The 26559-nt window shown below is 37.4% G+C and overlaps 1 protein-coding gene across 1 annotated transcript in view; it reads right to left on the reverse strand.

The window, feature by feature from the left end:
• arhgap24 (Rho GTPase activating protein 24) overlaps positions 1-26559 on the reverse strand; it is an 80672-nt gene that overhangs the window by 49319 nt on the left and 4794 nt on the right. The window contains exon 2 of the mRNA XM_037692371.1: positions 18279-18494. Within this exon, the coding sequence (XP_037548299.1) occupies positions 18279-18479 (201 nt within the window). The 5' untranslated portion in view covers positions 18480-18494. The remainder of the gene's footprint in view (positions 1-18278; positions 18495-26559) is intronic.

Raw genomic sequence — 26559 nt, forward strand, 5'->3', positions numbered from 1 at the left:
CCCACCATATATGCTGAGAGCTAATAGATCACACAGGAACTTTGTTTGAAACTCTGGCATGCAAAGCTTTCCATCAAGGAATGTTTGTTTTTTTATTTTAGGACCTTCACCATCTCCCATTTCAGATGTTTTATAGACTTGATCTTGTATTCAGCTTGAAGTTATTGTTTATTGTCAATCTGATCTGAAGTTCAGAGCAGCTATAGAACTGTGGTCTTTCAGAAATTTGAAGATTTAAAAAAAAAATCTGCTTCGTGACATCATTGAGTGAGTCAATAATAAAAGTAGACACAGCATCAAAACAGCATGCTGAAAGAGAAAAACTACAGCCATGGGTAATAAATTGAAAACATGCATGATCTATCAAAACAATCTAATCAAGTTAGACAAATATGTCTGCTGTTGTAAAATAATTTAGCAATGATTTTGTCTGGTTTGTCAAAAAAAAAAAAAAAACCATTAAAAATAGTGCTAAAATCTAGTTCAAATATAGCCTTACCGGTAACTTATTGGATAATTAGTGGTCCTGTTGATAAAATGTTGAAAACGAGCAGAAACATGAAAACTGAGGTATTTATCATAAAGAAATTAAAAATGTTGCTCAATGTGAAGTCAATTCACCACAAGCATGTGGTGCAACTCATCATTTAGATGCTCATTAAGTCTGAGCTCATAGATCAGAGGTGGATTTCCTCCGATAATTACTGTTCTCTGGCAACAGTGACCTTTAATAAACTCAGCAGGGAGCATGGCACTCAGGACTTTTTTCTTTTTACAGCTTTAGGTGTTTATCTGTCTGAATCTCTGTTTTCTCTTGTTGCTGCTGTTTTTACCAATCTTTAAAGTTTTCAAGCTGAAAAAGTTCCTCATGATGCTCTTAGGTTAAATGAAGCTCTCCTTTGTTTAAAAGACAACAAACATCACAGTTTAAGCTTAGGCAGATATGTGCAGAGTTAATAAAAGCAGATGTCTCTTTGACATGCACAATAACTCCAATCCAACCTCAATCCCCCACTGCATGTGAAGGGCACATTTTATAGAAAAGGCTTCAGTGATTTCTAGGAAAGACGCTAAACAAAGGAGGCACTGCTGCTTTTTTATAGGAATAGGAATACCCATCATTGCTGTTGCAGCTGCCTGGTGCAGTTGAAAAATGCAGCACATCAAACCTCCTATAGGAAAGTGTTTCTACTGGCATGTGCTGAGAAACATGAGGAAAATTGGTCAATTTTATTCAGCAAAACCAACCTTGCAAGAGACGCAGCAATTATTGCAACCTCTTATAAACAAAAGGATGCGGTCTGAAGGGCACCTGGTTCACTTGATCTGTAGAATGAATTCAGGCTTAAGAGGTCAGAAAACTGACAAATACATCAGAGAGGAGCAAATAAATGTTTCTTCTGCAGTGCAATGTTCCTGAAATCTTTACCCGATGTCATTAAATGTGCAATGGCTTAATGTACTCCTAATAAAATAAAAGTGCTCCCTTGCTTTATGGGTTTGTGTTTAAAACCCTAAAAGAATTCAATATCTTTGAGAGGTTACTGTAGATCAAACTGCGTAGTGAAATTTATTTCTCTTGACTTGTAGTGTAAGAACAGAAATAAATACATATCGAATGTAAAACTGCATGTCAAGATTTGGGTTACACTGGTTGGTGTCATGCTTTCAGTTCCAGTGTTTCTAAACTTTGAAACTGCTGCAGACATTTTGCACGAAGGCAGAAGGGAATGTTTCTATCAACTATTTCACAGTGACATGAGTTTGCAGCTTGTTTTACTATGAATATATTGCACCTCGGGCAGCACGGTGGCACAACTGGTAGAGCTGCTGCCTCTCAGTGAGCAGGTACTTGGTTCAAATCCCGGTCCAGGGGCCTTTCTGGGTGGAGTTTGCATGTTCTCTCCGTGCATGCGTGGGTTTTCTCCGGGTGCTCCGGTTTCCTCCCACAGACCAAAAACATGCATGCTAGGCTGATTGGTAACTCTAAATTGTCCCTAGGTGTGAGTGAGAGAGTGAATGGTTGTTTGTCTCGTTTGTCTCTATGTGGCCTTGTGATGGACTTGCGACCCGTCCAGGGTGTACCCCGCCCCTCGCACAGTGATTGCTGGACATGTGCACCAGCGACCCCCGTGACCCAAAATGGAACAAGCGGGTAAAGATAATGGATGGATGGATGGATGTGATAAAATTACAGTTATAATAAACAAAATAAGCCAGGGGACTGCATGATTAATGTCTACACTCAGTGCTGCTCGTGTCACTTGTACTGGTCCTGTTTATCACCTCATAAAAGAAAAGCCATAAACTAAATGAAAAACATAAACTGAGGTGTTTGCACCCATGGAATATAAAAATATACAGTAAATTTAACTCGAGCATGTTGGAAATCAATACAGTATGCTCCTTCCATGACGCATCCATGATGAGGAACTACCTCAGTGTTGCTACGGATGTTTGTGCATGCTCTGAACCCTTTGTGATGATAATGTCCACAGTGATCCTAGTAAGAACTTGAAGACCAAACACCAATTATAGTCTGGCTGATTTTATGTCAAAGCAGAGTTATCATTTAGTGTGACTGAGGTCTTGGGGAAAAGGATGACAGCAGCTATTTTTGATTTTTTTTTTTTTTTTTGTCATGAACAAGTGTGTAAAATTTGCCAAAATGTATATCCTAGACCAGTGGTCCCCAGTTCTTCAAGGGCCACACACCTGAATCAAGTAAATTAATGATGAACAGGTTTCTCGAACTTGAAGACCTGTTGAAGAGCAGGGAAACAACTAAAACATTCAGGATAGTGGCTGTAGAAGCCCAGGATTGGGGGCTGCTTGCCTGGCACTAGATGAAGGCAACACTGTTTTTAAATGTTGAAGTTGCAAATGGTATTTTTAACTAAAAATACCTGTTCTGAGAAATGTGTTGCGAGCATGGCAAATCAGTTTGAGTTAATATACAGACTGCTTCACTAAAGGTTCTTAATGACGTTGTTGAAGCATTGGATGCTAAGGATTATTGTGCTGCACTTTTCTTAGACCTGTCTAAAGCTTTTGACACTGTGGATCATAACATCTTGTGTCATAAGCTCTCAGAAATCGGTTTCTCAGAACACACCATTGGTTGGTTCTTTATCTCTCAGACCGGAGGCAATGTGTTCAACATAATGGTACTTCCTCCAGTTATTTAACAGTCAACAATGGTGTACCACAAGGCTCAGTCTTAGGACCCACCCTCTTTACAATCTAAATAGGTAATGTGGGTCAAAACATCCCTGATGCATCCATACATTTCTATGCTGATGACACAGTTGTTTATTGCCGAGCTAAAACAGTTGAAAAGGCTTTCCAGCTTTTGAAATCTGCATTCAAGATCATCCAGTCTGATTTGTTCAACCTCAAATTTGTCCTAAATGCCGACAAAACCAAAGGGATGCTTTTTTCAAATAGGAAGTTGGTCCCAGCAGTTCTTCCTCTGATTTCATCCTCAAATGGTGTCCCGATTGAGTTTGTTGATTCCTATAAATATTTGGGTATCTTGGTCGACTCACATCTCTCTTTTAAGCTCCATGTGGAAAACCTAGTAAAGAAACTGAAAGTTAAACTGGGTTTCTTTTTCAGAAACAAATCCTGTTTAACTCTGATTGCTAGGAAACGCCTTGTATCTGTGACCTTCCTTCCCTCCATTGATTACGGTGACATTATTTACATGAACGCTCCTACAAGCACCCTGCAGATGTTGGATGCTGTCTATCATGGTGCACTAAGATTCATAGCTGGCTGTGATTATCGTACCCACCACTGCACCCTGTATTCACTGGTTAACTGGACATCATTAACTTCATGCAGACTCTCTCACTGGTACATTTTCATTTTTAAATCACTTCTTGGTCTGTTGCCTTCATACATCTCCTCCTACATGTCTCTGTGTGAGTGCAACTACAGTGTGAGCTCTCAGGACATTATTACCTGCAGTGTTCCCTCAGTGAGGACTGAACTAGGCAAAAGGGCCTTCTCCTACTCCGCTCCTGTTTCCTGGAATATCTTACAAAAAGACCTGAAGCTCTCAACCTTGACCTCTCTAAGTGGCTTTAAAAATCTGTTGGACTCCTGGCAGGGACTAATGCGGACATGTTCCTGTTTCTAGTTTTCTACATTCGCCTTATCTAACAGTTTTTTGTTACTTTTTTTAGCCATCCTATTTGTAAAAAATAAAATAAAATAATAAAAAATATAATCTGTATGCTTTTTTATAACTGTCTACTGTTGTTGCTGTTGTCCATTGTTGTCATCATTCTTTGTTGAAATCAAGTCTCTCTTATAAATGAGTCCTCGGGGCTCAATGGGATTTACCTGTCTAAATAAAGGTTGAATGAATGAAAAATACCAGTGTGAACAAGAGTTACAACAGCAGTTATTCAAACAAAACACCTGAAGCACAAAGTGTTAAAAGATTATTTGACTGTGTTAATTTACCATTCTAAATAGTGGACACATATAAACACTCTAAAGGGTTTTTTATTTGTTTTTGTAAGTCTGGGGATTCTACTATGGGATATGCAGCAAATGGTTTTGTTAAATGAGGATTTATGCAGGATTTATAGCTTTAATGAAAAGTTATATTCCACTCTGTCAGAACAAAGTGAGTTTGGAGTTATTATAGTTGGTCATATTGTCTATCATAAAGCCATAATACTTGTATTTATAACTAGTTTATGGATGTTTTAAATTAAAACTCTTTTTCACTCGAGTCACTTGACTAATTTCTGACAGTTTTCTTCAAAACAGCAAAGCCCTACCATACTTTAAATCAAAACATAATTTTCTACTGTTTGATATAAATTGCATAATTTAAACCATGTTTCCATCTTTGGATGACATCGCACTGAGCTCTGTCACTGAGAATGAGTGTGTTCTGGTATTTTTAGTGCTTCACTTTGATACAGATGAATTATGAGGCTCTTTATGATGCCAAAATCCCTGTAACTTGATTCAGGTTTTAGCGTCGATCTCACAAGGATGGAAGATCCCTGAAAAATCTCATGTATTGTATAGAATGGACACATTGGACATGTTTTTGTTTTCAGAAGACGTTTTTGTTAACAAACACCCTAACAAATCCCTATTGTGAGGAGTGAAAAAGCAATCTGCATATGTATCTAACTTACCTCAGTTTTATAACTCAAACCCCACACTCTCTGTTTGAATTGAGAAAGATCCTTGGATGAGAAACGAAACATCTTCTGTTACAAAATAAAGTCCAGTTATTTTGGTCTTGAAATGTTTTGAATTTACCATGTCCTGCATGACTGATAATCTTCACCAGCGTGTTTTCAGATGAAAACTAGAAGACTGGGCAGAGTAATTAATAACTTTAGATTTTGTCATTTCTGCTAAAGGCAATATCTGCCTTTTTACCAGCCTAACGTTCATCTTGGTTTGTGGTAAAGACATAATGTAGGATTTAGAAATCCCTATTCACTGTTGTAAAAACTAAATAAACAACTAAAAACAACTAAAAACATGGATAGATGTTGGCAATTATTTTCTGAGAGTAACTGTGCCACCTTTAAGAAACCCCATTTATTTGGCATAACAAATCAGAGTAATCCACTTTAAAACTATAAAAACGTGCACCCACAAAGGAATTAGACATAGTTCATTAGCTCAGTTTGTTTACTTATAAATAATATTGTGTTTACAGCTCTAGGGTAAGCTGTATATGCTGTTTGAGAAATATTGCCACACCTAAAATCATACCCTGTATCAAGATAAATGTTTGTGTTAATATTTGGAAGACTTTGTGTTAGTTTTCTTAGGTTGATTGGTAATTGTCTCTAGGTGTGAGTGAGAGAGTGAATGGTTGTCTCGTTTGTCTCTATGTGTTCCTGTGATGGACTTGAAGACCTGTCCAGAGTGTCCCCTGCCTCTCGCACAGTGACTGCTGGATATGGGCAACAGTGACACTCGCAATCAAGAATGGAAAAAGCTGTAAAGATGATGGATGGATGGATGGATGGATGAAAGGTTCTTTTGATTCTTGTGTTCATTTCCTCCTTGCTCTCCTGTGTTTTGGTTTTCCTCTGTGTGTGTGTGCATGTCTCTGCTTCTGCTTCTGCCACGCCCACACTCACCTCCACCTGGTTGTCTCCCAGTTTGGTGTTTGGTTTTACTGTACGCTCATTAGGTTTTCTTTAAATCCGGTCTTCCTCATTGGATATGCAGTCTTGTGTCATGCTTTTGTGCCTTTAGCATACAGTTTACGATTTCCTTCCTCTCTGTGCCTCCTCGAGTTTCTCCTGAGTTTGTAAGTAGTTTTGCTGCCTTGACAACCTTTTGATTTTGTAATAAACCTGTTTTTTTCCCTGTTGACCTAGAAGTACAAGCCTCCTTGTTTGTCTGCAACTCTGGGTTCCAAAGCTCCCCAAATCATGACATCATGTTTTAGTGTCAGCTATTGAACTTGTTACAAAACAGAACTTGCAGAAACTTGTGACTTGTCACCCCAACAATGCAGTTTATTAAAAGAGGCTGACGCATCACATGAATCCATAAAAATAGTCATTATTTTTAGTCTTTGTTCTTGGATTACAGAGAAGCAGGAGGACTAATTAAAATTTTGGACACACTCTATGGTGGACTTTAGTCTGATAAAGAATTACTTATGCCTAAAAGTTATTTTCAAACCCCCAAAATTAATTTTAGCAATAAAAAAGAATGCTATAAATGAGCCATATTACGTACTTTTTATGATGCCTACAAAAACACTAATCAGATGTTGTCTAAAAGTGATGTAACACTAAAACTGAGACACATTTACTCTCTGATAAAACCATAAAATAGTAGAACTGTTTTCTGTTTGTGTCAGTGTAAAATATAATAACAGAGTCATTGTTTACAGCCAAATAGTAATAAAAAAAATACATGAAGAAGATGCATTCTTGCACATACAATAATTACAGAGCAGCAATGGCATTTTCTTTACTCCCGTTAAATGCCAAGGTCAAACTGTTTCCATGTCTTGCAGAGAAAACAAGAGACTATTTAGTGCATCTTTGTGCTGCTGAATAATTGATTTGGTATAATTCCAAATAGAACCAGCTACTTTTCATTTAGTCTGACGCCCCTTCAATGTATGAATAATAATTAATCAACTAACTCAGATGTTTTGTGGCTTGAATCGTAATGTCCTTATACAATTTTAATATGTCTTTCATTTCTTGTTCCATTAAATTGCTTCAATGTAATTCTTCACAGTCTCTTATTCAGTCATAACGTTACCCGTCTAACTTCACCAGCATACAGAGCCAATGCTGAGAGGTTTAATTTACAAAACTCATATCATTTTAGCCACAGCATGAATGCTATCTTTGTTTATGGCTCAGCCAGATGAAATCTGAATGCCTGAGTGTGGACACACGTGCTTGTGCATGCATTTGTCTCCTTGGACGAGTGAGGGCAGGCAGATGGCATGTTGATGCTACAAGCCTACACACACTCTAACCTACGCAGGCTTCTCAGTGACCTTTCACCTCCATCCCATTCTTCAGATTCCTCACGTTGCTCAGAGAGGTTCGGTCAAACCGTAAAGTACCAGGACATGGTCACTTTTTTTTGGCAAATAGGGGTGTTTTCTCTGATCAAAGTGTCTGCAAATAACAGAAAGTTGGAGACATTTTCCCCTCATTTTTCTTTTCTCATTGTCAGTCGTAAATGGAGAAATTTAATTTCCTGTGAAAATGCAGTGTGAATGCTTATTGCTGAATAATTTGTAGAAAAACACCTGAAATTAGCTAAAAACATGCTGAATTGTAGCTTAAATGGTAGAACAGGCCTACGTTAGTTTGCAGAAGAAAACAGAAAGAACACATATTTGCTAAATTTGGTTTAAATGAGCAGAAATGAGCTAAAATATAGGAAATTAGCTAAAAATGGCTGAAATTAGTAAAACAGCTGAAAAGCAGCTGGAAAGACAAAAAAGCTTAAACATCCAGAAAGAAGAAGAGCTTAAATTAGCTATAAAAAGGTGGAATTAGCTTAAAAAGCTAAAAACAGCATAAAACAGCTAAATAGTATAGCTGAACTTGCTGAAAATGCTGAAACTAGAATAAAAAAATCTGAAATGAGCATATCAAGCTGAAATTAGCAGAAATAAGTTAATGAGGCTGAAAATAGAAGAAATTACCATTAAAAAAAAAAACGTGAATTATCTGAAATTATCTGAAATTAGCTTAAAAAAAGAGGCTAAAATAAAGGGAGATGAAAAAGTAGAACAAGCTTAAATTAGCTTAAGAAAGCAGAAAGAACACGTATGCTCAATTAGGCTCAAAGAAGTAGAAATGAGCACAAAAAAAGTGGAAATTATCTGAAAAAAGCTGAAATAAACAAAAAATAAACTGCTGTTAAGTAGCTAAAAAGGCAGAAAGCAGCTTAAGTTACCGGAAAGAAGTGGAGATAGCACATTTTTGCAGAATTAGGCTGAAAACAGTTGAAATTAGTAAAAAATGTGGAATTAGCAACAACAAAAAAGCTAAAATTAGCTTAAAACATCAAAATAGTAGCTGAAATAGCGGAAAAAGCTGAAACTAGCAGAAATAAGCTAAACACAACAAGCAGAAATTATCAGAAACAAGTTAGAAGAAGCACAAAAAATGTTGTAGTTAGCAGAAAAATCTGAAAGGAGCACAAAACAGCTGAAAAAAATCTGAAATTAGTTGAAAGTAGCTGAAAAAATGATTACATTTGCACAAGGAAGCCAAAAGAAGCTGAAGCAGAACAAAATGTGAAAGGAGTCGTAAAACATTTTAAACAGATCTAAAGTGTAAAATGAGCTCAATTCATTTTCTATGTGGAAAAAAAGGCTAAATATTTAAAAAAGCTAAAGTTGCACTAATACCAAAAGTCCTAGCACCTTTCTCCTGAACAAGCTGAACGTTTGGATATGATTTGTTGAAATAGCACAAAAATTGTGGAACAAGAAAAATGCTAAAAAATGTACGGACGAAAAATGGATTTCAGTAGTTTAAATGCTTCATAAATGTTCATACAATCTTTTTCATTGATTGTATTTATTCAACTACATTCTTTAAAAGAAAGCAAATCAATGGTCCAGTGGTTCATGAGATATTTTGCTAACAGACTGCTGAAAATTCCCTTTTAGAAATATTATAAAATCTTGGCATCATTAAGTGCAATATTTCACAAAGTCTAATGTTTCTGTGTCATCAGTTGATTTCTTTTGTTAAAAGAAAAACAAAATGTGCCAAAGTTGCTGTTTTTCTAAGTTTCTCTGTGCAGAAACACAAAAACTTACAAGTTATTCTTGAAACTTCAAACACTTGCTGCAAAGTACAATAAGTGTTTTTTTGTAATTAGTGGGAATTTTAGCAACATCCTCACTTTTTACAACAAATGTGGGCCAAATAGCATTTTGGAGCTTTTGAAATATTCTAATAAGACACTAAATAATGTATTTATTTGCTATGATTCTGACTTTATACTGGTTTTTCCCCAATTATATGCACAGAGAGTTAGAAAATGTAAACAGTCTCACTTGATTTTTTTGACTGTTATTTCACTTTAACAAAACTTGAACTTTAACTTTTTGTCTTTGAGTTTTTTGAGATGTGACATGAAAATTAAGAAATCTTTCTCGGTGCATTTGTATGCCTGTGCATGTTCTTGTCCTGATCTTTTCCTGATATTGAATGGTCAAAGCAGAGCAATATTTATATAAAGAAGGCCTTATTGATTGTGTTACAGCAATCACAAGGACACATTAAATAAGGATATATTCCTTCAGGTGTTGGAATACACTTTTTCTTTTCCAGTTTTGTAACATGGATACAGGGCTTAATTTTCATTCAATCTTTATTTAGTCAGGTAAATCCCAATAAGCCCCAAGGACTCATTTACAAGAGACATGAATTTGCAAACTGATTGATGCTGGAACACACATAGTGGGCGGGCCGATGGGTTGGGGTGTATCTGTGGGTCCTCCCCCAGAAAATTTTTAATAAAGTAGATGTGATTTCCTGCATTTTGGTGTATTTTAATGGGTTGTTAAACATCTACGTTCACCTAAATTTGTAAACACTCGCATCCCCCCCCAAATTACTTGACAGTTTCAAGCCAACACTTCTCCACTGAATTCACTGTCCGACTCCACATGTGAAACCACCAGGCACGCACCCCCATCACTCTTTTACAAGCGGAGATGTTTTAAGAGTAGAGGCAGAAATGCTTCACTTGAAGGGGCAGATGATCGTATGTGATATTAAGAAGTTATATTGTGTTGTCTGTTGTGTTTAAAATTAGTGTTTATGTAATTATTTTCAGTTTACATATCCAATATGTTTTATTCGATCAAGGCAGTCATATTTGTTCATAACTTTATTATTAATAGTAAGCCTGAGAGTTGCCGGATCCAAGCAAACAGTTGCCAGAATGCACCCTGTCAAAATAAGTGTGTTCCCGGATCCTGTTCTGGCAGGATCCGGCTCCAATGACCAGTAAGCACTGCACAGATAGCAGAGATACAGTTTTAGCTATCAACTGCTCTACCTTTCAAGTGAGATGTGACAAATAATTAAAATGTATTTTGAGTAAAAACATCTAGATTAAGCATCAGTTTTTCTCTTTTGTGAAAACTATAAACTATATTAAACTATATTTTTGGTTCTCATAGCCAAGTTTAGACCTTATAACCTGGTTATATGGATGGAGTTGGATCTGTTTTGATCAAACTATGAAAATAATGTTATGTGCCGTATCACAAGATGTCCGACGCAAGGATCTTGGTGATAGGTAACATTAACATGACAAGTGTACAACACATGATTTGCAAAGTGACAAAGATTAGTTTTTTTTTTATTTATTTTAAATGCTAAATTTACAAAAAAAATATTGGTTTATTTCTGCTGTCTTCTTTCTTTCCATTTTTTGAGGACCCTAGGTGGGCAGGTGGGCGCACTTTCATGATCAGACTCTGTGCCACTTGTGTCGTCCTCTGGAGGTATTGAAAGACTTTAACTAGTGGTCTTGAACTCATTCTGTACTGCATCTAGCTGGAAAGTGTTACATGCAGCTCAGAGCTGAAGGTCATGCGTTTTAAAGACTTTGAACACCTCCCCTTCTGTGTATGACCCACTTTTGCAGAAAATTCCCCATTCTCAGTGAAAAATAGCAGTTTTTGGTGTCTATTATGGGTTTGGATGAGAACCAGGTCAGGAAAGAAAAGTTGCAGCACAAAAAGAAGTGGAGTTTTTTTTTTTTTTTTCAGGTGGCTGAGGTTCAAAGACAGTGGTGCTTGAAAGTTTGTGAAGCCTTAGAGTGTTCTATAATTCTGCACAAATCCAAACATAAACATCATCAAAATTTCACACAAGTCCTAAAAGTAGATAAAGAGAACCCAGTTAAACAAATGAGACAAAAATATTATATTTGGTTATTTATTTATTGAGGAAAATGATCCAATATTACATATTTGTGAGTAGTAAAAGTATGTGAACCTTTACTTTCAGAATGAGATTCAGTTCATGGATAGATGTCCTGACATTTTCCAGTAGAATTCTCTGATATAATTCAGAATTCATTGTTTCATCAATGATGGCAAACTGTCCTGGCTCAGATGCAGCAAAACATGATGCTACCACCACCATGTTTCACAGATGGGATAAGGTTCTTATGCAAGAATGCAGTTTTCCTTTCTCCAAACATAACACTTCTCATTTAGATCAAAAAAAATTATTTTGGTCTCATCCGTCCACAGAACATTCTTCCAACAGTCTTCTGGCTTGTCCATGTGATCTTTAGTAAACTGCAGATGAGCATCAATGCTCTTTTTGGAGAGCAACAGCTTTCTCCACACACCGTTGTTGTTCAGTGTTCTCCTGATGGTGAACTCATGAACATTAACATTAGTTGATGTGAGAGAGGCCTTCATTTGCTAGAAGTTACCCTGGGGTCCTTTGTGACCTCGCCAACTATTCCACGCCTTGCTCTTGGAGTGATTTTTGTTGGTCGACCACTCCTGGGGAGGGTAACAATGGTCTTGAATTTCCTCCATTTGTACACAATCTGTCTGATTGTGAATTGGTGGAGTCCAAACTCTTTAGAGATGGTTTTGTAACCTTTTCCAGCCTGATGAGCATCAGCAACTCTTTTTCGGAGGTCCTCAGAAATCTCCTTTGTTCGTGCCATGATATACTTCCACAAACATGTTGTGAAGAGCAGACGTTGATAGATCCCTTTCTTTAAATCAAACAGGGTGCCCACTCACACCTGATCATCATCCCATTGATTGAAAACACCTGACTCTAATTTCACCCAAATGAACTGCTAATCATAGTGATTCACATACTGGATCATTTTCCTCAGTAAATAAATGACAATGTATAATATTTTTAGTTTATTTGTTTAACTGGGTCCTCTTCATCTACTTTTAGGACTTGCGTGAAAATCTGATGATGTTTTAGATCACATTTTTTGCAGAAAAATTGAAAATTTCAAAAGGGTTCGCAAACTTTCAAGCACCACTGTGCAATAATGACTCTAGAGGTAGATAAGGATAAAAAGATTAGACCATCAAGAACAAAACTAAAGCAGCTCCTGATACATGACCACCCTGCTTTTTTAAAATACACTGCTTCTACCCACTTCAAAACAACCATCAACATCAGCGAGGACCCTCACCAGTACGCATACAGCGAGAATTGATCAACAGAGAACCTCATCTCCTCTGTGGTCCACACTGCTCTCACCCACCTGGAGCAGAAGGACTCCTATGTCCATATGATCTTTGTGGACTTCACGTCTGCTTTCAACACCATGATCCTCCACACCCTGATGGACAAACTACTCACACTAGGACTAAAGCCTCCAATATACTCGCTCGTACGTCAGTCCGTGGAGGTCCGTGCGTACTGGATTAGAGTTGAAGCGGACGCCTGCAGGGCATGTCCGTGCAAAGCTAAAATTTTAAGACCACGTGTGCGTACTCTATGTCTCACAATACACTGCCCAGTGACGGACTGTTTTGTATGCGACACTGATGTATTAAATTCCCCTTCTTCATCACTGATTTGGCCTTTTCTTTTGTTTTTCTGCCAAAAGGAAAACAATCTCTTCCTCCTCCTCCATTGATGCCATGACTGACATGGTAAGAAATGAATGAATTTGTCACGAGCAAATTAAAATCATCAATCCAGTGCAGCTGCGGGAGGGTCTGGAGGTTTCCTGCTGGGCCGTTCTGATGTGTGGGCTGCAGGGCCAACACTCCCTGTTTTAAATTTTTTTATTTTAGAACTTTTTATTAACAGCATATAAACACAGAACACCGCTGTGGCTGGGGCTGCCAGCTCTCTTTTTTTTTTTTTGTTTGTTTGTTTGTTTTTGCAACCTGTCAATCAATCTAGTAGGCGTGTCAGCAAATGACTAATCGGCGACCTCAGTTTGTCCTGAAGGTAAACGCCCCTTGTCTGTGGAGCTGACTTCAGCCGCTCAAGGTGGACGCTCGAGTATGACGTCTGAACCCTCTGCAGATGGTTCACACAATTTCTGCGCAGCTGACAGGATGCACATGTATACTGGAGCCTTAAGCCCCACCATTTGCAAATGGGTCCTAGACTTCTTAACAAACAGACCGCAGAAGGTGGAACACCTGGAGAGCAGGTGCAGGAAAAATAGCCCTCACATCATTGTGAAGATGACGAAGGAGATAGTTGTGGACTTCAGAAGGAACAAACACCCCCCCCACTCCCACCCCCGCCCCCGAATATAGGAGGATCTGCTGTGGAAGTGGTCTCCAGCTAGAAGTACTTAGGTGTAGACATGATTGACAACCTCAGCTGGAGTAACAACACCACCTGACTGATCAAGAAAGCTCATCAGAGACTCTACTTCCTCAGGAGGCTGAGACGAGCTGGTCTGGGAAGCTCAGTCCTCACCTCCTTCTACAGGTGTGCAGTGGAGAGCATCCTGTGCTCCAGCATCAATGTGTGGCATGGAGGCTGCACAGCTGCAGAAAGAAAAGCTTTGCAGAGAGTGGTGAAGGCTGCACAGAAGATGTTGGAGTCAGCCTCCCCAGATATCTACACCTCCAGATGTAGGAAGAGGGCCACCTGCATCATGAAGGACCCCACTCACCCAGCACACACACTTTTTGCCCCCCTCCCCTCAGGCAGGAGATTGAGGAGCATTAGGTGTAGAACCAATAAACTGAGGAACAGCTTCTACCCTGAGGCTGTTAGACTCATGAATTTATAACCTGAATAATCACTGTGAAAAATTACATTATGCTGCTGCTGATTTGTTTCATGTTGCTGCTGATTTGTTTCATGTTCCTGTGTTCATTCGTGCTCATCTGCTCACACAGACTCATGTTCATGCTGCTGTTTGGTGTATTGTTTTGATTATTTTTATGCTATTAGTGCTTAGTGTATTTTTAGTTAACGTTTTTCTTAGTTCATGTATTAGATCTTATTAGTGTTTTTCTTTCACATTTTATACTTTTGTTGTATGTAACTGGGACCCTGTGTACACAGTTTTGTTCCACCACATGTACCACATGTGCTAGAATGACAAATAAAGAAACTTTGACTTTGACTGAACAAGAACCTCCTCATAAACATCAGAGAATAGCTCCTCTCCCTCTGCTTGGCCAGTAGCCTAACTTCAGGTCTACGTCAGGGGCCCTTGCTGCAGATATGACTTCAGTTTTACTCATTTCAGTTTTGTTTTGTTTTTTAAATAAAGATGTTGTGCTCAAGTTTTCTCTGGAAAATGAAGGCATTGCTTGGATGATCCAGTATTCAAGTAGGATCTAGTCTTTTGTGTATTTGTGCAGATACAATACAGAGCTACTTCTAAATGCTGTAAAGGCAAAAGGGTAAGCCTCTATAATTGACATTTAAAGAAAGATTAGGGTAAAAGTATGTAAAGAAGTGCTAAATTGTGTAAAATCAATACAAATGAAAGTTAAACATCTGAGCTGCACAAAACATTTTTTAGATTTTTGTGATTTCTGCTTCATCACGCACACCCTGAGTCCGTCTGTTGTTTTTTTATCCTTCTGTTTTTTTGTTCAGATTTTTAGGAAAGAGTGTTTGCCTGGTAACAGTAACGTTAGAAATGGCCTTAATGTCTGCATTACTCATTCTCTCCCCCCTCCTTTCAAGAAAAGCTTTGTGCGTTCGCATCAATGAAACCAAGCTCACAGCTCTTTTCTTTGACTGGTGCTCAACCAGTCAAAACAGTCTGACTCATCTAAATCTGATCTTTGGATCATTTTATCTCATTGTCCCTTATGCAAGATGCATCTGCAGGATTTTACTGAGGCCCTGAGTGTTCAGTGCATTGCAGCGTGACAAAACACAAGCAGAGAGATAAAACACATTCATGCACTTTCACCAGTTTGATAAAACGGGAACAACATTTAGATAAAAGGAAAGAAACAAGACAATTTGCATCTTCTGCAAAATTTGTTGTTGAAATTTGCTGAGGAAGCTGAAATTGAACTGTTGAAGTTAAAATGATCAAAACAAACCTGAAACAACCACAACGCAAGTTAAATTCATCAGAAGAGTAAGAAGGCAATAAAAACTCAACACTAGCTAAACTAAGTAGAAAAGCCAAAACTAGAACAAAAAGACAAAAAAGGAAGTTTGATGAAATATATTTAAAAAAGAACAATATTTTAGAAGGAATTAAAACAACCACAATATATTCCTATGGTTTATTTTTTTATAAATTAAACAAAAAAAAACATTTTCACAGCTGTTGACTCTGAACTCCACCTAACCCTAACCCTCGTCCTCATCCTCCTTGGTTTAAGTGCAGCCTTTGACACCATTTCACAACCATCCTCTTGAATATCTTTCATGTACTGATATTTCAGACACACCCCTTAACTAGTTTATTTTGTATATTTCTAAGTTCAAAGTTTTTTTCAGTAAAGTCTTATCTACCACCTCTCTACTCCGGTGTTCCACAAGGTTTCTGTCGTCAGCTCTCTCCTTTTCCCGCTTGGCAATATCTTCTAAACATAACATCTAATTCCATTGTTACGTGGATGCTCTATCCTTCCATCACCCCCACCTCCACCCTCCCACCCACAGCAGTTTTTCTCAATGGCACCAAACCCACTCTTGCAAAAAACAGCAACTCTTCCATTCTCATCGACAGCCCCTCAGTTTTCCCTCCCTCCAGGTTGAGTCTGGGTGTCATCCTAGACAACACGTTATCATTTCAATCCCGTTTCAGTACTTCAGTACTCGCTCAGCCTACTTTCACCTCCGTAACATCGCTCGCCTCCAACCATCTCTTTCATCCAACAGTACTGCCATTCTCATTCACTCTTGGGTCACATCCCGTCTAGATTACTGTAACTTCATACAAAATCCATCCATAAACTCCATCTGGTCCAAATCTCAGTCGCTCACATCTCCTCCAGAACCCCTTCAGTTGTATAACCCCTGCCATGCAGAATCTTCAACGGCTTCCCAATAAATATCACATTTCATACAAAATCCTGCTCCTCACCTTCAAAGTCCTCAACAGCCTTGCCCCTCAGTATCTCACAGAACTTCTCCACATCATCACATCTAGAATCTCAGGTTCTCCTCCTCCACCCAACCCACCCAACCACCTGCTCGTCTGACCATTCAAGAGCAACTCTCTCCCCCGGGACATCAAAAACTCTCCCACTATCTTGATTTTCAAATCCTGCATCAAAATTCTCCTTTTTAATCAGGCATGTTCACTTTAACCTCCTGGTCACACTACCTGTATTTGATATGTATGATGTGTGTTATATATGCACCTGTATGGTGTTATTATTGTTCCTTTAGTTGTTTTGTTCTTTTGTTTTTTTAACTGCATTTTTTAATTGTATTTTATTGTGTGGTGTCCTTAAGTGGCACAAGTGGCGCCTTCAAGTAAAATGTATCATCATTGTCGCTGTTGTCATCACAGTCTTCATCATCATCATCATCGTCATCTTCTTCTTCTTCTTCATCTTCATCCTCTTCGTTGTCTTCATCATCATTTTTATCATCATCTTCTTCATCATCTTCATCATCATCTTTTTCTTCATCATCATCATCATCATATTTATCATCACCTTCTTCATCATTTTCATCCATCCATCCATCCATCCAGCCATCCATCTATCCATCCATCCATCCATCCATCCATCCAAAAGTCACAAATATTAAATGTTGTGCAGAGTCACATGTTTTCATACATGAGCGGGTGAAACAACACAAACTATGCAGAAGTAGTTTGTTTGCAAAAATATGAGAAAGAAACTACAAACAGGAAAACAAATGAATAAAATAAATCTGCAGAGCCAAAGATTGCCAGTCGCCCTAAAATGTGCAATGAGTATTTTTTTTTTAAATATTCCCACCAATAACAGATGGGTATAGAGTGGTTGTAGCTGAGTGGTTAGAGCAGTCGTACTTCAATGCAAGAGTTGGGGGTTTGAATCCACCACAGTCACAAGCCGAAGTGTCCCTGGACAAGACACTGAACCCCTTATTGCCTCCGATGTGTGTCCCATCAGTGTATGAATGTGATAAAGCTCTGATTAGTCTCTTTAGAATGATTTGTTCAATTAGCTTTGTAGAGATCATGTACATGGATAAATGAGGCACAGATTGTAGTGTAAAGCTCTTTGAGTATCTTTATAAGATAGAAAGGTGCTATATCAATACAGTCCATTTACACATGAAATTAAACTGTATCATGGATCATGAGGCGATTAGAAATTAGAAACCACTCGTCATATTTTTGGAATTCTAGCAATGTTTAAAAAAAACAAAACCTGTCAGTGTCACATTACATGATTCTTCCAGCAGAAAAAGTATGAAATTACTGCCTGAGGTGTTCCAAGCTGTGCAGGAAGGGCTACAGAAAACAGCTATTTGTTGAAAACATCCATAGAATTAAACCTAAATGTCCATCCTTTCAATATATGTCTGAATGCTCTGGATATAACATAAAAAATCAGACTTCCTGTTTTAATACATTGTGGTCAGTGGTTACCAAAGTTTTCAATTTTAGACCTACACAATAAAACTAACAGCAATTCCTAAAAGCCTTATTAGCAATTTTTAATGTTTATCCAATTATTTTGTCTTTGTTAATGTCATGCAAATTTAATTTCCTTTAATCTTCTTCAGAGGTCCTCTATTGGTGTTTTTAGACCCAAAATGGGTTCTGACCTTCAACTTTGGTAACCATTGCTGAGTATTAGTTGTTCAGTGAACAAAGAGCCTTACCAGGGATTTGGTCTCCTCTTCATCTTTGTAGTAGTGGAGCTGATCCCCTCTCAGCACAAACCAGCGACTGTGCCAAGTCTTGACAAACCCCCCCTGCTTCCTGAGCCACCCACACCTGATGACATCTGACCTTTGAACCTCAGTGCTGGACTGACCTCCTCCGCCCTGAGGACTACTGTGGGACACACACTGGTCGTCCATTGCAGCAACCCCAATCTGCAAACACCAGATTTAACAAACAGAAGCAGAGAGTTCTGTATTTCTGAAAACATTAAATGACAAATTTTAATAGAAAACCATATGCTCTTTTTTATTACTTTTTTTTTAGATGTTAATGTTTTTAGTAATGTTCCTTATGTTTACATTTTGACTGATATAGCATAAAAACCAAAAAGAGATTATAGAACTGTGCCATGAAGAATTAATCAGCTGGATTATAAGTGCTCTAATAAAACCTTTCCTATTATTTGTTCTTTTTCCCAATCACCCACCTACATACAACCAGATTTGATCTCTTCACTGCTTTCAGTTCCTCAAACTCCTTAAGGATTTATTATCAAAAAGTTTTTTTTTTTTTACATTCAGTAGAGATAAACTAATCTAAATTTTGTTACATCCAATATTAAATTCTTGACTTTTATTTTCCATCCCAATCATGAAAGTTGAAAAAGTGAAGAATGAGCAATCATATAACTGTGTCTCAGTGTTTATGTGTCTTTGTTAGCAAAACATCATGAACCAGTCGACATATTTTAATGAAGCTCCCAGAAAATAACCATTGGATGCACATCTACAACTGATTGGAGTCAGCCCAGCTCAGAATGGCTGCAAGCTCAAATTTACTTTAGCTAACACAAAAATATTTGTAACTATATTGAGCTGATGATTGGTGTGCCAGCTGAGACATTTCCTCAAGATATACTCTAAGTGATAACAAATTGTATCACATATTTATTATGAACTTTGGCATAAGGTGGTAGGATATATGCATGTTGTATTTTAGATTAGTTTAGTTTTGCACTATATTTGTGCAGCTCATCCTGACTCCCAGCTCATCAGTTCTTTTTAGACTGAACACCAAATGAATCAAACAGCACAATGTATTTTGTCATACTACTGTAATTTCTCAGTTTTTCTTCTTAACTCAGACAGAACTCATGAAATCACAACTACAAAAACATTTGCCTTTACTGTGTGCGATGTGTCACCATGAAAAACTTGTTATAAACGAATAAACGTCTGAGGTCTAACATGTGGCCATCATTTTAAAATATATACGATGGGTTTTATTTTACAGAATTCAAAAAACTTTTTTTTTTATCCAAAAATATTATATATAAAAAAAAATTAAAGGAGAAATTAAACATGTCAGTCAGAACTCTTCGAGACATTTTGGACATTGTGTGATTACAGATAAAACTCTCAGCCAGGCTTGTAAAAAGGGATGTCAAATGCGATACCATTATTTTTAGTTAAAAGTTGTGATTGAAAATGGGGTATTAATTTTTTTGGACTATAAAGTGCACTTCAAATCCTTTTAATTTTCTCAAAAACAGACAGTGTGCCTTATAAACCAGTGTGCCTTATGTATGAATTCTGGTTCTGCTTATTGACCTTGAACCAATGTTATGTGGTACAACTGAACAATGTTAAGAGTTATTGTGAATAAGTTTAATAAAGTTTGACTTACAGTATCTGATTGTTTTGTTTCGCTTATCGCGCCTTATAGTCTGAAAACTACGGTAAGTGTTTTTGAGTTTTTTGACTTCTTTGTTCCTTTACCATCTATCTCGTTTCACATTAATCAACACATAAGAGCCCAGTACAAACTGGAGCAGGGTTCCTGTGCACATGTGGTACTCTTCATCCAATAAGACGTTCCACACATGTTGTTTCCATGTCAACGCTCACATACATCCCTTAGTGGCATGTGCAGAGACAGCCACTGGCAGCTTTGAGCTTTGCCATGTTGTCAGTGGCTCTCGTTGTGCTTGGATTGGTGGATGTCCAAGCAGCCCACAGGTCCAGATGAGGACCAGATGCAAGCGGAGCAAGTGCAGAAAAAAAAAACTCTGCTGTCCAAGTCAACATGCTTGGAGTTTGTGTTCATGCACATACATGTTCCTTCTTCTGCATTCTTTAAGGACGTAGCTGTTTTTGACTCCAATGCAAGCTCCAACCTACTAATTATCCTTTATCTACAAAGTACGTACATCTGCTTCATCTCTTGTTTTTTATGAAGGTACAAAGCAGGGAGGGATTTTTCTTTCATCAGTTAGATCAGGACTTTCAAGAAAACACTCTTTACTGCGTTTGGCATATTTAAAGTGTTGATTCTGATCCTTTGATGACATTCTTTGGAGAGGTTGTGAACTTCTATTTATTGTAAAAAGCTCATTTAACAAGGGGGACTGACAAGCTAATGACTTTGTCAAGATCAAAGTAGATTGGTGCAACTTTAAAACAGCTTAATCCTCATAAAGTTCGTAGCTGTTCATGACAACGCTATTTTGCAAACATTTCCACCTTCAGTTTAGCGTTGTGCAGTTATTCTTGCAGAAATAATTTGACATTCCTGCCAGAATTGCTTCAGACTACATGGAAAGTGCAAATGTTCAGATTATGAATCTTTCAGTTTTCTTTAACTTTCAACCACTTGTTGTTTAAAACATGTATCTCTCAGTGAGCTTTGCAGAAAGAAGTAGACCAAACATGGCAATTACCATAAAAGCTAGAAAAGCTTTGCTGACTTAAACTAATTGGCTTAATTTGTCCCTATATAAGTTGTGCCATATATAGTAAATTGTTGTATACTTTAGAAAAGTTTTTCCTCTAAGATAAACTGCACTACCAAAAACATTTACCGTAAATGCAGGAAAAGTTGCACTGCCATTTACCCAGGCTTGGGATTGCACGTGTTCCCTAGTAGCTGGTTTCTCAAAGAAATTATTGCAAACATGGAAAAAAAAACTGTGCTGTTTAAATAAATTAGCTGTGCTAACTGAATTAATTTGCAGTACATGCAAAAAAAAAATAAACAAGTTTCATTTATAATTAATGTAGCGACTTTGGAAAAATGTGTGCAAATATAAAATATTTAAAGAGTTGTGTTTTCATTGTGCTAAAATTTTGCATCCACTTAGGGTCAAAATAGGACTTTATTCAGGTCTTTATTCTGATCCAAGCCATCATTTGCCATTTGGGTTATTTTAGTCTATACAATACTGTATTATAATACCATATTAACGCATCTGGCGTTTAAACAAGTGCCAAGTCTTCGTGCGAGATAGTTCACTGTGGTGACCCCTGAAGAAGAGAGCAGCTGAAAGAAGAAGAAGAAGAAATAAAAATACTGCTCCCATATACCACAATTTAATTCAGGAGATTGAAGCTTTTTAAACATAGCAACATTTCTCTTTGTCATCTTACTCCCCTCCTTATCAATTCATCATTCTGATCTGGATTACACTTAGTTTATTTAATCTGAATTTGCTTAAAAGGTTAGCTATAACAGGTAAGATATTAATTGTTCAACATATGTCCATGGAATCCAAATATGAATGACCTGAACTGTCACTTTAAAGATGGAGAAGGTTATCTGCACATTGGTGCATGCACCTAATCCTCATGCACAGATGATTAAATATTTGTACTCTTAAAACAAATCTGGTAATAATAGTGCAACACTTGCAGCATGTTGCCGCGGTTACCTGGTGTATTTTTTAATTTTGAAGAGGGGTTGCAGCATCACAATTCCCATACAGACAACACAGCTGGAAGTGACCTTTATTTTGGGAAGAGTCAAGCAACTGTCAAGTAGAAATATTACTACAAATTTCCATTACCCTGCAGTTTTGTCCGATAGCTCACTCAAGAGATATGGGGAAAGTTATTAACCTATTTTATTGTGACCACAAAGTATGGTTAGAGGTATGTTATTTTTTGTTTCAAATACTTGTGTAAATTGTTTTTGATTTAGTTGAATTAAAAAAAAATACAAAAGGAAGAATATTTCTCCAAACTATGATTCGTAGGAAGCCATTTGTTGTTGTGGAGACTCTCCCGTGAACCCGGCCAGGTGCAGCTCTGAACATTTTTTATGGAGCAACTGGAAAAACACAGAAAGCCAAGTCAGCAGGCTGAAAATGGTTTCAGCTGATGCGTCTCTGTGAAGCACCTGAGTGGATTATGTGGAGCATATTTGTGGCTGAGTTATGTCTCCTAAGACAAAACTTCCAAAATAAACTACCATCAGAATATAGGTTAAAATATTGTCGTTTTCTCTTCTAATGTACAACAAGGTTTGAAAAGGTAGAAAACTGTAAAACTGCACATCTGCACATCAAATTTAAAACACATGAATGAGATTTTCATTGCATGTCTTTTATGTGATTTCCTGAATTTGTGTGTGGGGTTTTGCCTGTCTGTTAGCAAAATATCTCATGAACCAGTGGATGTATTTTATTGAATCTCACAGAATGTAATCATTGGATGTACATCTGTAACTGATTAATTTTTAGAGTCAATCCAATTCAAGAAGGCAGGCACAGCTACTCAAACTTAGCAAGCATAAAATTAGTTATAAGTTAATCTTTAAAAAAAAAAAATAATTTGTCGTGTTAGTAGCTGAAAGTAATCCTCATTCGATAAGCACCAACTGAGCATGCGGTAATTTTGTTTGAAACTTTGGCAATGACTATTAGAATCAACTATGTCTTTTATCAAAATATCTTATAAACTAGTGAGCAGACTTTAAGGAAACTTGCAGAAAATAATCAATAGGTGTACATCTACAACTGATTAATTCTCGGAGTCATGGTAATTTGAGATGGCCATCACAGCTTGTCAGACAATTTTACAGGTTTTGTGTTAAAATTTAGTGTGGTAGTAGTTGAGAGTCATTCACATCGCACATTGTGAGCAATCACAGGCCATGCAAGACTTTTGTTTAAAACAATGGCACGTAAGGTGACAGGCAATAAACATTCAAGAAATGCATGTTTTCTACTTTAAAACTGAGCCTTATTTCTTTCTTGACAAAACTTTTATGATGCTATCAAGAGCGATCGCTGCAGAAATAATTCAGCATGTAAAAACTAATTAGCACAGGAACATTTAGTGGTCTGAGCTGCCATCTGCTTAGCTAAGACGTTATGTCAACACTTCATGCGGACTCAGCTGTCCAAAACTCCTGGAGTTTGAGTATCTTTCAACATGTTCTCACTCTGAACTTTTACCATTCTTAGAAGTCGGTGGGAAGCGATGCTCTGACCTTCACTGTAAACAACGACAGCTCGGTGTACAGCAGAGACAGATAAACACTGTGCACACAGAAAAAGACAGCTTCTAAACCAGTCCTCTGAGGTTTACAGGCATGCAATTTCTCAGCAGGGTGCAACATAACTGCAGCTCGACAGCAGCAGTCATAATAAAAAAGACAAATTCACTCAAGTACAAGAGAAAGGTTTGGGCTGTGAGGGGCACAAATCTTTCAACTGGGTGTTGCTTTGCTTCTGTTTTAAGATTAAATGCAGACTTTCTGTGTCCATCAGCAACACATGCGCCTCCAGACAGTTTCAGACTCAGGGACGTCTAGCCATTGATTTAAAAACATATCTTGGACGCCATTAAACCACAAACGCTTTGCAAGTGCATGATCATAATGAAGAATTAATGAGACTGAAATATCTTTCAGAAGTGATGCCACAGACCGTAATAAAACCAGGCACACAGAACCAAGATGTCAGTGCTTACACAGACTGTTCCTGTTATGGGAACGTCCTAAAGCCCAAAGCACACAGAAACCCAGAGCTGCTGTTTAACACATCTTTGTTTGAATTGTGTGGCTCGGGAGGAAAAAAAAAAGATGAGGCTTTTCCTCACAACAGCTCATCTTTGGGGAAATTAAAGTTGTGCTAGTTGCTTATTTTAGGCTATAAAGATTGCTTTACGATCTTTTGGCCTTAGTGGGGAATTTTTGTGTGCATGTCCACAGGGAGTGGTGGGTTACAGCCGCAACAAGATGCACTGGTGAGAGAAAAGTGGACTGGTGGTTGTGCAATACCGCAGGCTGGAATTGAAGCAAATTAGCCAAATGTATTTTCTGGTACTAAGAAATAAGCAGTCCACATATGTAAACATTACTTTTTTAGACAAATATCCTCTACAATCACAGTGAGGCTGGATTTATACTTGATGCTGTGGCCATACCTCAAACAAACTAGGATATCGCAAACAAGCATGAATGTTGGCTACAATATTTCTCAGTTTCTCAAGAACTGCAGTAGAAATCACCAAGAAAATGCATCATTTAGACAAACTGTAATTGCACAGTTTAAAATTTTAGATCTAGTTGTAACTAGAGATGCACGATATTATCGGTATGGTATCGTATCGTCCGATATTAGCGATAAAGTTAAATATCGGACATCGGAAATTCCATCAAAAAAACTCACCGATATAAAAGTCTTGTGTTTTAATTTAATTTTTAATTTAAAAAAAAAACAGTCAAGTCTGTGTATTAATGCACTACTACTTGTGTGCTTTTCACTTGTCGCTTGTGAACAGGTTGAGTTTAGATTTGTGAAAATGTACAATTTTGCACTGTCATATCTGCATATCGGATATCGGCCAAAAATCTAATATTGTGCATCTTTAGATGTAAGATAATGCAATTATTTTGCCTTCTTGGGCTTTGAGGTATTCCAGATGCCTGTAGCAGCTGTCTTGCTTGCAGTTTCTTGTCCAGCTCTTCAGTTTTTCCAATTGAGTCACTTTTGCAGCATGGCTAGTTACAAATAAATAAATAAAAATACTGCACAAAAATACACTAAAACACCCAATATGGCCACCACTGTGACAATGCTTTAGACACATCACCTTTCAGGAGGACAAATCTGTTAAGAGTGAACAAAGTTCAATGGTGAACTCAGCTTTGAAAAAAACTCTCTCATAATCAAAAAGTCTGAAAATCTGTTTTAAGAAAAGAGCAGATGAATTAGGCACATGCATGATTTGATTTAAAAATCAGGACGGTGTTGTTCAGATGCTAAAACAAGGCTGCAAATCAAATTGCGAACATGTATTTGATATTAAAAAAAGTATTTAAGAAAATGAAAAAAAAAGGTATTTATTGATTTATTTAAATTTTCACATCTGCCTGTGACATTTTCTGTCTCCAAGCAAATCTTGTATCCAAACAGAAATTCAGAGTACTGTAATGGTTTGTGTTTCTTTTGTCTGTTTGAATGTTGCATTTATTTAGTTATTTTTACATGATTTACATGTTGTAATGTTTACTTTTTTTTTCTTGGCACATTAGGTGGCATAATTTTCTGTTTTATTGTAAGCTGTAGGACACTTAAATGAGATGAGTTGCAGTTGGTCAGATGGATGGTAAAGTGTCAGATTCTCGTGTCAGTTATGTTTTCACAGAAATCTCACGCAGACTAGACTGTTCAAACCACCATTGACGATGACTGTGGTCTGTAAAATCAGCTTGCAAAAGCAACAAACTAAAATTAAATGCGTAATTACCTACAAAAACAGATTCTGTGAATGATTTACAAACATCTAAAAAGTGGAAGAAAAAAAATCTGATGGATCTTTAAAAAAATGAAACTAGTTCTGTCACAATCAGCTGGTGCTGGTGAACCCAATGGTTCAGGCAGGCAGGCAAGGACTCAGGATGTATATATAAAATAAAGAATTTATTAACAAAACAAAAGAGTTGACAGGGCAACAAAATCAAACAAGGATGAACAGGAGGTACAGAACAGACAAATCATCATCAGTGGACAGAAGACAATGCCAGGACAAGGACTAACACCGAGATACAAACTTTTATACAAGAAACACCAATTAGACCAAGTGAAGACACATGTGAGTAATCACAGATGCCAGAGAAAGAGACAGAGGATGCAAGACATGAACACAACATGAGGGACAAAACTACAACTCCTACAAGTTCCTTGAAGAAATATGTGCAAAGTTTTATATAATAGGCTTTATTAGTACTCAAACTATATATATCCTGAGGATAGGTCTCAGCTTCTACCACACCAACATTTATGTCAATATCTGTAAAGTTGACTGAACTATACTCATTTATTTGTGTTTTATAAGATCTGTTGTCTGTAGTGGCCATCCTCATTTAGACATAGTAGATGCCAACGTTTATGATTATTTTTGAATTGTTTTATTAAAACCCATCTAGAGGCTCACAAGATGTTTTACAGTTACGTTATCGCCCTCTTCTCTTGGTCTTGGCCACAAGCAAAAG

Source organism: Nematolebias whitei, chromosome 18 (genome assembly GCF_014905685.2).
Source record: "Nematolebias whitei isolate Nwh7 chromosome 18, NemWhi1, whole genome shotgun sequence".
Lineage (NCBI taxonomy): Eukaryota > Metazoa > Chordata > Actinopteri > Cyprinodontiformes > Rivulidae > Nematolebias > Nematolebias whitei.